Source organism: Priapulus caudatus, unplaced genomic scaffold (assembly GCF_000485595.1).
Source record: "Priapulus caudatus unplaced genomic scaffold, Priapulus_caudatus-5.0.1 Scaffold391, whole genome shotgun sequence".
Classification (NCBI taxonomy): domain Eukaryota; kingdom Metazoa; phylum Priapulida; class Priapulimorpha; order Priapulimorphida; family Priapulidae; genus Priapulus; species Priapulus caudatus.
In genome coordinates this window covers 236263-247555 of record NW_014577452.1, presented here as the reverse complement: position 1 = coordinate 247555, position 11293 = coordinate 236263, and the positions used below count along the sequence as shown (strand labels likewise).

The following is an 11293-nucleotide window of genomic DNA, read 5'->3' as shown; positions in this document are numbered from 1 at the left end:
ATGTAGGCCTGCTCGACGTGCGCCCCGCGGCGCCCCCTAGATGTAGGCCTGCTCGACGCTCGACGTGCGCCCCGCGGCGCCCCCTAGATGTAGGCCTGCTCGACGCGCGCGCCGCGGCGCCCCCTATATGTAGGCCTGCTCGACGGCGAGTCGGTCGGCGAACGGCTGCACGATGAGCGATGTCGTGAAGTAGAACGTCAGTCCGAACGTGATGGAGATGGGCAGCGCGGGCAGCGCCTTGCGGTAGATGGCGAGCAGCAGCAGGGTGAGGCACAGACCGATGAGGATCGCGACGAAGCACGCGATCGTCGTGTTCCAGTCGCCGTACGACGACGCCTTGCCGACGAGCACGCTGTAGAAGATGAAGTCGCCGAGGCCGAGCTTCACGCCGCGTTCCTCGTCGTCTGCCGAGGCCGACGACGCGTCCGCCGGCGCCCTCCGCGAACGCTCGGGCTGCGAAGAGAGAGAGACGCGGGCGAGAAGGTTAGGACAAACGTCATCATATATCTATTGCTATTATGAATGCGTATACATTGCATTCGACCTCGTCGTTCGCGCTCTCGTCTGGCTAGCATGGAGAACTGTAGTGCCACCTATGTGTACACTGTTCGTTGACTGGCATGGAGAACTGTAGTGCCACCTATGTGTACACTGTTGGTTGACTGGCATGGAGTGTTGTGGTGCCACCTATTCTTACACTGTTGATTGACTGGCATGGAGAACTGTAGAGTGTAGTGGCACACATATTTACATTGTTATCTAATTAGAGTAGTGTGTTAGTGAGGGCAACATAAGAGGGGGCAAAAGATTTCACTGGCACCTATTCAGATTTATGATAGATGAAGGTTAAAGATAACTACCCCCAAAGAACTACATGTAGCACTACACATAGGGATACATCTGAATTAGGAGTACTTGTAGTAAACTAGCATGAGTTCGTACATGCTCCTGATTATGACTGCACAGACAGCAAAATGGCGAGAGCACCAGTAAGACACGAAACACAAGCAGAACTCTTACAAACAAACAAAATCAAGCAGCTTAGCTGTAACGATGAAAGTGGCGTAACAACATTAATACAAATGACTTATTTAACATCTACTCTCTATCTATCTATAGTTAGGTGCATATAAAAGTATTCCTCATAGACTACCATGTCCTACTAGTACTTTATCATCGTCTATCGATATATCATCGTAAACATTGATTATCGATATATATCACGATACATCGCTGTAACGAGGTGGTTAGACTAAACATAGTTAACACACACATAAACAGCAATCTGACAAAAACGGTAAAAATACGCATCCACGCATGCACGTGCACTCACACACATGTATGCATAAACCCACACGCACATGCACACCCATGCACAAATGCAAACACACATGTACACACGCCAAAACACATGCGTGCATACAAACACAGACACACCAGCATAAACACGCATGTTCAGACACATGCACGCCCGCGCACGCATGCACAGACACATACATGCACGAACGCACATGTACACGCAAACACAGTCACACGCACGCTCGCAGACACACGAACAAACATGCACACACGCACGCAAAACCACACACACACACAGACACACACACACGCATGCACAACCACACACACACACACACGCACGACCACATGCACACACACACGAATGCACAACCACACACGCATGCACACGCACGACTACACGTGCACAAACACAGAAGAGCACGTATAAGCAGCAGCAGAACCAGCATCTACCTGCGTCGCGTTAAGCACCCGTACCGCGTTGCGCGCCTGCTGCCCTGAGCTGCCGCTGCTGCTCAGCCGCTCCTGCCGCCGGCGCTCCCTCTCGCCGCGCCGCGCCTCCGCCTCGCCCTCCCACCGCTCGGAGAACCCCCCTGCGTCGCCGCCGTCGCAGCGCGGCACGTCGTCCGCCATCGTCACGCCCCACATCATCGCCGACGAGTAGATGAGAGCGGGGAAGAGCGGCTCGTTGCGCTCCTGCGCCGTCTCGACGAGCACGCGCAGCGGTCCCTTCGGGCAGAGCACGGCGACGAGGTCCCAGACGGAGATGACGCCGAGGAGAACCCACGTCGTCCAGTCGGGCAGGAACTTGATGAAGATGAGCGCCATGAGCGCGCTGACGACGATCAGGTAGGCCTGCTGCAGCTTCAGCGGACCCTTCCAGTGGATGCAGACCATGCCGACGACGCCGAAGTTCCACATGACAAAGCCGACGGTGAAGTAGTCCATCGGGACGTTGTAGGCGACGAGGACTTCGCCGAGGTAGATGTAGGAGAAGAGGAAGAGCAGGAGCAGCGAGGAGAGGATCAGCCAGCCGTGAATGACGCGGTAGCAGCGGTACTTGTACAGCGCGATGAGCACCATCGTCATGACGACGATGAAGCCCATGAAGATGAGCGCGTTTGCGATCGACTGCCACGCCTTCGAGCCGGGGTCGTCCGTCTCCTCGTGGAACGGCGTGTAGATCAGGTAGCCGGTCTTCTCCGTGTAGTACGTCACGCTGCTGATCGTTGCTATGACGACGAGCATGCAGATGGTGACGGGCTTGAAGAGCATGATGACGTGAGCGGCGCCATATTTCAGCTCTTCCTCCTCCTCCACCTCCTCCTCCTCCGCCTCGCGACCGCCGCCGCCGCCGTCCTCCCCAACGTTGCGCCGCGCCGGCATCGCGGGAGCCGCCATCTCGCGCGGCGCGGCGGCGACGGTGGCGTCCTCTTGCTGGGTGTCGCCGGTCCACGACATGGCGCCGTAGTCGACGGTGTCGTGATACACGTTCTGGTTCATGGCTTCGGCGGCGATGACGTCAGGGTGTCGCGTGGGGTCAGGGGTCGTTCGCTCTGATCCCTGGTCGTCAGGTATCAGACGGGTGGCTCCCTCTTCTGCTTGGAATCCGTCGTTAGAAAAGTTGGAGCTATCAGTCATAGCAGTCCTAGAGAGAAGCGAGGAAGACAAAATTTGAATTCAGGAGCTACGTCGTTCACAGATCTATATACTGTTTGCGCTCTACCCCTTTAACTCCTGTCCAACTTCTCCATGATATTGTATGTGTTAGAGTGTGGTGGCGTTTTAATAATTATGCTGATCAAATTATTAAAAGATATTTCCTCTTTCAGTCTTTGTGCTTTGTTATTAATACTCCATTACTTGGGGGTACGTTCCACTACTACGGACTGTTAGTCCTCAATTTTCCCTGCGCCTCAACTAGTCCGACCAGACCAGTGAAAAAAATACACGGGGGCTCGGGACGATTTAGCCCCCGAAATGCCAAAAAGAGCCCCGGAAATGCCCAAAAGTAGCCCCCGAAAAATAAAAATTTTTCCCTGGACCAGACTCTACGACTGATTCACGTCGTACTACTTCTCGCTACGTAGTGAGAAGCGACAAGGTAGATTGTGTGTGGCTGTCGTACCCAAACTTGGAATCTGCACAATCTCGAGATTGTGCAGCGATTGTGCTGCCCAAACTGCGGATTCCCTAGTTTGGCTGACCAATCTCAAGATTTGGCAAACTGAAAACAGTCGGTGCATGATTCAACAACCGCTCATAGCGAGTGTGTGGTGTGCGTGGTGCAAACTAGGAAGAAATTTATCTCATATTTATCCAATTATTTTAATATTCCATATAATCCAATTATTTATCATAATCATTTAATACCGTATTTATACAAAGGTGCCAAACACATTGCTCGGAAAGAAGGTATTCGACCTTATAGTTATGATATAACATTTGAAATCCTAATAATCATATGTTTGTGCAAGCTCTGTTTACCTCTGTTTGCCCAATCTCAAGATTGGTTGCCCAAACTGCGGATGCGCTGTAATTCCAAGTTTGTGCAAGATTCCAAGTTTGGGCACAACATGGCTTAGCTCTAGTACTATAGCCCGCGTACAGTTGCCGCTGGGCTATAGCATCAGCCATTAGGGATGCGCAGGACCAACTTAGTCACGCGTACTTCCGGCTATAAAACGTCTGTGGTAGGCAATTAATGCCTCTTATCCGAAGTGAATATGCCTTAAGTTATAACCGCTACTAAAATTTAACCTCTAACTATCGTTGCAATGGTCTACTTGCAGTATTTCTGGTGAACGAACATTCGATTTGCGAACTTCAAACGGCCATTTTTGGCGCCGCTGCAGCAGGCCAGCAGCGCCAGTGAGCGAGAACTATGTATTTCCGCACGTGGAGGGGTGGGCGGGTTTGGTTGGTTGTGGACAAAAACATTGTTGTTGTCAAGTAACAAATTAAGCGATCAAAAAAGATTGTAATATTAGTTTTGTCATGAAAGATGAACAAATTACTATTATTAATTTGCTACTTGACAACAACAACAATGTTTTTGTCCCCAACCAACACAACCCGCCCACCCCTCCACGTGCGGAAATACATAGTTCCCGCTGACTGGCTGGAGTAAGTTGGTACCTAGCCCGACCAGGCTGTGCGACGGATTGTCTATACACTACAGTAGTCTATACGGTATTCTAACCCAAGCAATACCATTTCTTGGAGCTAGTTGGTCCCGAGCATTCGTAATGGCTGATGCTATAGGCTAGCCCAGCGGCAACTGTACGCGGGCTATAGTACTAGACACAGGCACTTGAAGCGTATCAACTGTAAACACACGGCGCCGCCATTGCGCGTACACTAACACATAATAATTTATTTAATAACACATAACTCTATTATTATGTGTTAGTGTACGCGCAATGGCGGCGCCGTGTGTTTACAGTTGATACGCTTCAAGTGCCTGTGGTACTAGAGGCTAGAGCTAAACATGGCTAAGACCATGCCTCAACATACATTATCACTGACATTGATTAATGACACAAATTATTATACAGCACAATTTACAAACAGTACATTATGATTACGTCACCAGCTACGAGTACTGTCCTGGTGTCCACATATTTATGATATTACACAGTTACAGCCTAACAGCAACAATTCTTTTGCTAAGTCACAACGTAAATTCGAGTAGGAAAGGAAAAACTATGTCTAAATGTGCACCATGTACTTACCAAGGTTTATTACTTACCATTTATAATATTTTACAACTCAAACTGAAAGCCGACGAACAACAACTTATCCGATAACAAGTGAGCATCCATCGACGTCAGAGGGCGCCACCAATTACTATGTAAACAGCAAACACGGAATGGCTAGTCAATGTATATTCTGCAAAATTGCTCTAGGGGTCGACGAAAAGACAAAATTGACGTATGAGGTATGCAGTAATAATGCTATAAGTCGCGTGGCATTTAGACGTAACCGTTAAACCTAATCCGTTAATCGGCACTAAACCGGTTTTTTATTTTATCGTAAAATCAACCAGGCAGTGCCAGTACAGTACCTACTGAGTACACTGTACAGTGTTACGTGTAGGCCTACAGTACTGGCACTTAGTAACTGGCAGTAACTGGCAGTAGACTGAGTAGTCAGTACCACAGCCACATGCACAGGCACAGCCTACACTACAGCCGCACTTGGAGCGTTTCAATAAAATATAATGCTAAATAAATACGAAATCTATTTATTAATTTACTACCAAAGTCTTAATGTTTCTCTACTCTCTTTCACCTATTATTGCCGACAATTTCCTGTAAATGCCGTCCAAATGCTTATCTGCAACACACGCTGGTTGCCACACGCTAGCTGCTGCACACTGACACATAAATATATAGCAGGTAGGAAAGCGTGCTGCCAAAATTCGCTTGACGCTCGCTTGATTTCACACAAATACAACACAAACATTCAACCGTTCTATTCGTACTCCATCTTTGTTTCTATTTGAAGGGCAGTGTTCACTTGTTATAAAAACATACTGTCTGTGTTCGGAGCTGTTTCACGCGAAATCACACAGAGCCTGACGAAATTCTTGCGTTCGCTCCCATTGCGCAGTTTATGTAAATGGCTGTCGGAATCAGGAAACATCCACCAGCGCTCTTTGTGACCTCATTTTTGCACCGCATTATCGAAACGCTCCACTGGCGGCTTTGACGAGGCTTGTACGGGAGTTGGAAAGCAGCATGGTAGTTTTCCAAAATGCAGTGCGCCGCCTATAGCCCTGTACTTGCAGCCATTTACATAAACTGCGCAACAGGAGCGAACGCCACAATTTCGTCAGGCTTTGCGTGATTTCGCGTGACACAGCTCGGTTACGAACACAGACAATATATTTTTATAACAAGTGAACACTGTTCTTCAAATAGAAACAAAGATGGAGTAGAATGGTTGAGTGTTTGTGTTGTATTTGTGTGAAATCAAGCGAGCGTCGAGCGAATTTTGGCAGCACGCTTTCCTACCTGCTATATATTTATTAGTGTTGGAGATCAGTCCAAATTTCATGATCGATCATCGGTTTTACAAAACGACCGATGATCGATTAATCATCGATCATTTTAGATTGCGGTGACGCCGCGTCATCATTGACACAACCGGTGTATTGCGAAGGAATATTGACATTATTGTATGTGTAGCTAGTATTTAATGGTAAGTAAATTAAGATACTGTTAGGGTTACGGATGGGTAACACTCTAAAGGGCATTGCGACATAACTGCTCATCAAATTCAATCAAACTCATATCCATTACACAAGAGAGATGTCTCTATGCTATCGATGACATTTTTTTCACTGAAATACCAGATTTTCACCGCTCATTATCTCAGCGTAGGAGCATCGTAGGGACAAGCGGTTTGGTTTATATTAACAAGGTAGGACAGCTGATCAAGAATACTGCAAAGAATCGTCAAAATAAAATGGGAAAAGTTTCTTAATTCGACTAATACTGCAACATGGTTTCACCATTTCACCATTGTACGCTCTCCTTCTTTATGTATGCTCTTGATATAATATGATCCCTAATAGCAAGACTAATGTTCACAAGTCTATGTACCACGAAGTGGTATATGTATAGGTATGTACTTACAAACTGTTTATGTAACATTCTGAAAAAAAAGTTAAAAAAAAAAAGGCTGAGTTGTACTCGGTCGTCCGATTTTCTACTCGATTAATTAACTCGGCAGCCCAAACGAGTAATGATCGACGAACTCGATTAATCGGAACACCACTAATATTTATGTGTCAGTGTGCAGCAGCTAGCGTGCGGCAGCCAGCGTGTGTTGCAGATGAGCATTTGGACGGCATTTACAGGAAATTGTCAGCAATAATAGGTGAAAGAGAGTAGAGAAACATTAAGACTGGTAGTAAATAGATTTCGTATTTATTTAGCATTATATTTTATTGAAACGCTCCAAGTGCCTGTGGTCAGTACCACTACTAGTCACTACCAGTACCACTGCCAGTGCCAGCAGTGGCAGTACTCGACCAAAGACTAAGTGGCACGATGCCACTAACTGACTAAGTGACTAAGTTTCTAACATTATTATGCACCCGCTGTTTGTTTATTGGGTTTATCCCTGAAGGCACTTACTACCTTGTCATTATATCCAGTGCAGTGGACACCGACAAGTACGAGAACATAACATAACAACACTCAATGACTCGGTTTCATAGTCACTCATGTCGTGTGATGATGATTGATCCACGATCCCACCCAATTAATGTTAATTGCGTGATTTGTGACGTACAGCATTAGCTTTACGATCTGTTTCAGGATGAGGAGTTTGTCGTATTTCCAGACATTCGTCCAGCAACGAAACACCACTACCTGATCTGCCCGAAAAATCACATCCGCGACCCAAAGTTGCTCACCAGAGAAAATGTACCATTGGGTGCGTATTAACAATAGCACCTCACTCGATCTTCTCATGATTCGAATAGCACGTGTAGCTGTAATACTGTTAGAGCGAAAGATGAACTAATCTCAGCTTTGGTTACGATAACCTTCATGGCTTCATGCCCCGAGCTTACAGAGTGTAAAATGTAAAACGAGCAGGGAGTTAGAGTTAAGGATTAATGGGTAGTAATAGGCCTAGCCTAATCCAATGTCTGGCAATTTCATGAATCGGTCGATTCTGGCCTATTAGGGATGTAGTAACATTACCTCTGCTTTCTTTCTCGCAGTGGAACGGATGTTGGCGGTGGCGGAGAAGGTGCTAGAGCAGCAGGGATGCAGCAAGGAGAGCAAGAACCGCAGGTGAGTGAGTGCGCTACATCTACTTGCAGCCGTTCAGCAGTAGACGTTGTTGATGTCGAGCAATGAACATCTCTGTGGTATTGAAGAAGCGAAGTCGGACATTTATCTGTTCTCAGGCATTCTCGGTTTGGCCCAGAACTCCACATAGCTAGAAATCTGGGTCCAAGCCTAGTTTAGCATCCAAGATTAGTGTAGCACATATACAAAAACATCGCGGGGGGTCCCAAACTATCATTGATCCGAAATCTGTAATATTGATTGTGATAAATGAAATAGTTGTATTATGTACATTTAAAGTTTTTGAAATATAAAATGCACTATAAAACACATCTCCGTAGCTCTCTAGTTGCAGGAGAGATTTGCAGCAGCTATGTATAGTCTTTACGAAACGGTCACGTTTTTGATGAGTTACCTCCATCCAAAACTTTTTGCAGATATTGCAGAACCTCTATGTGCATGTGACTGTTGTGTCAATGTTTGCCTATATATTCGACTGGAATCGAGAGGGTATATGAACAATAGGTTGCACGCATTGTTGCTTATGCAGTCAAACCTGTATATTGAGGCCAGATGCCAAAAGTGTCCTTAATAGACAGGTGTCCTTTCTGTAGAGGTGGCCGCTAACGTAGATTCGGCATGCAGTACTCAGCCTCTGCCACGTCCATCTCTCTCACCCTTCCGTTTTTCAGGATGGGTTTTCACTGGCCTCCGTTTAACGTTGTCCAGCACCTGCATCTGCACGTGATCGTCCCGGCAACCGAGATGAGTTGGCTGTCCAGTCTTATCTACCGCCCAAACTCCTGGTGGTTTGCGACGGTGAGTGTGCGGTAGGTGGCGTCCGCCTCCACGCGGCGCTAGACGGGGGTGGTTTACGTGTTACTGATTGCGATCTGCGTTTGTGGGTGGATGTGCTACTATGGGTAATCGGTATTGCGTGCTGTGGTCACTCTGAACAAAATGCTTTGATGGTTTTCTGTTTCGCAGAGCGACTGGCTGCTTGAACACTTGCGAAATTTGCCCGAGCCAGAGCGAACAACGTACGATATCGTTCCGCCACCAGGTGCCAGCACCGGTTAGAGACAGTCGTCGAGGCGTGTGTAATTTAGAAATGTTAGGGCTGTTTGAAGTGGATTACAATTTAAAAAGCAATCAATGTGATTACGTTATGCTGCGTAGCAATGCTGAAATTCGTTGAGATGGCAATTGTGTTCATATTGTGATGTTCTTTTATTTTGTAATTGGATTCTATGCATATAAATAATATATAATTTGTAATTATTGTTGAAATAGAATGTAAAGTAAACATAAAGATTAAATTTGTCTAGTACAGCTGTAGTAGTTGTTCATAATAGATATTTTGTTATGATTTTTAATCATATAATTTATTACACAGCAAGTGATAGGGTCAGCTGTCAAACAAATTAAAGTTGCACCGCCTATAATACATAATAGCTTTAACATTAAAATAGCATGGATGCCATCTGGCGTAACAATAGCACCCGGCAGATAGGTGCGATATTATATGACTACTAGGCACTTAGGATATGACTACTAGGCACTTAAAAAAAAACAACCCTAAACCTAACCCTAAAAAAAAAAAATTAAATTAAATTAAAGTGCCTAGTAGTCATATCATATCGAACCTTTCTGCCTTCTGCGTAACAATAAGCAAGCTCCATTTAGGATAGTAGACATACTCCAGATGGCTTGCTGCATTGAAAAGAAAAAACAAATGAACAGTAAAGCTAAAATTTATTAATATGAAACTTGTTTTCTGTGGCAATGGCACAGCGCCAGGATAAAATTGTCATCACCACAAAACAGCACAATTTCTCTATATGCAAAACTTCAAAAAATGTACACAAACTCGCTACGAATTTAATACAATATCACACTATACATGCTATATGAATATATTATCTAACTCACCAAAGTGGTGCAGTCAATAAAAGAATAGATTTACAGACGGCAGCTATTTGATATTATACACTAGCCAAATTAACATAATTCATGTGCCTAATACAGTAAAATTGCAAGTGCTCACACGATCACTACATGTTCCATGCACTGTTCACACAGACACCATCAGCAACAGTATGAACATACATACAGACATGTCTGTAAGAAACGCTAAGCCACCACTTCAACCACATAGTTCGACGTCACTGCCTGCCACCGCTGCCACGCATATGTTGGCAAGCAGTTCATGAGGTAGGCTAATCTTTAACGCGTGTGCTGTGCAAATCAGCTAGTGCTGATCGACACAACACCAGTATCACAGGTGTGGTCACTACATGATGGTCATCTGGTCCTACACGTCTAACACAGCAACGCACACTAAACGCAGACACACACATCAACGGTCGTATTTCACAACATACCCCCGCACGCAAGGCACAACAAAAGCCACGTCCTATGTACGCGCGCGCGTTGTCAACGCATTCATACTCGATATGTTAGTGTTTGCCGCCCGGCATCTATCCCATACAATCCGGAGCATTTACCGTGTGGTTACCATTACAAGCGACAGTGCAATGCATTCCAACCCTATTCTCCACGAGGAGAGAAGGAACTAAGAGAAGAGTAACAAGCGACAATATGAATGCTACCCGATTGAGCCATTTCGGTGCGCCGTTAGAATATCAGGGATTTGAGTCGTGTAGCACACGAGTCGATACCTGACCTTAATGCCGAAATTCAATGTTCGCAGACCTTCTATCAAGTGGTTCCACAATAAACACAGAAACAATAGTAGGTAGTATGCGGTGCAGGCGTCTGCATGACAAATCTCTCCATATTCGTGAGTTCAGCAGATCTACGGCGGTGCCAGGAGCACAACACGAAGCACTGCACACAACACGTACACGTCACACGGCCAACACGGTGCTAGTGGCACCACCTAGTGTGGACGTTGCTAATCCTGGAAATCCGACTGTCGGGCGTATAGAGGGCGGTGGAGTAGTAAGCGCACATCACAACTGCACACACACACACACACATGCATGCACATGAATAGCAGAAGCACCTGCACTTACATCGGTGTTTGTAGTGGACCCTGGATAATGCAAACATGGGATTACTTGTACTATCTGTCACACGTTTTAGATGAGATCAGTATTGGTATAACCTATGTTGTATATATATATGTATATATTATATATATATATATATATACATACATA

General features: G+C 45.9%; 3 protein-coding genes across 3 annotated transcripts in view; 1 reads left to right on the top strand and 2 right to left on the bottom strand.

Annotated features, from left to right (window-relative positions):
- Window positions 1-6: 6 nt before the first annotated feature.
- LOC106809865 (presenilin-1-like) lies at window positions 7-5145 on the bottom strand. Its single transcript, XM_014813100.1, has 3 exons — window positions 5034-5145; window positions 1714-2947; window positions 7-447 (listed from the first exon to the last, which is right to left on the bottom strand). Exons 1-3 carry the CDS (start codon window positions 5051-5053, stop codon window positions 124-126), a joined length of 1578 nt encoding a protein of 525 aa, XP_014668586.1. The 5' UTR covers window positions 5054-5145; the 3' UTR covers window positions 7-123.
- Window positions 5140-9651, top strand: LOC106809864 (histidine triad nucleotide-binding protein 3-like). Its single transcript, XM_014813099.1, has 5 exons — window positions 5140-5239; window positions 7629-7746; window positions 8039-8111; window positions 8801-8927; window positions 9096-9651. The coding sequence occupies exons 1-5, from the start codon at window positions 5171-5173 to the stop codon at window positions 9186-9188; spliced, it is 480 nt and encodes a 159-aa protein (XP_014668585.1). The 5' UTR covers window positions 5140-5170; the 3' UTR covers window positions 9189-9651.
- A 193-nt stretch (window positions 9652-9844) lies between these two features.
- Window positions 9845-11293, bottom strand: part of LOC106809854 (coiled-coil and C2 domain-containing protein 1-like) — a 26487-nt gene continuing 25038 nt past the window's right edge. The window contains exon 14 of the mRNA XM_014813083.1: window positions 9845-11166. Coding sequence (XP_014668569.1) covers window positions 11143-11166 — 24 coding nt within the window. The 3' untranslated portion in view covers window positions 9845-11142. The remainder of the gene's footprint in view (window positions 11167-11293) is intronic.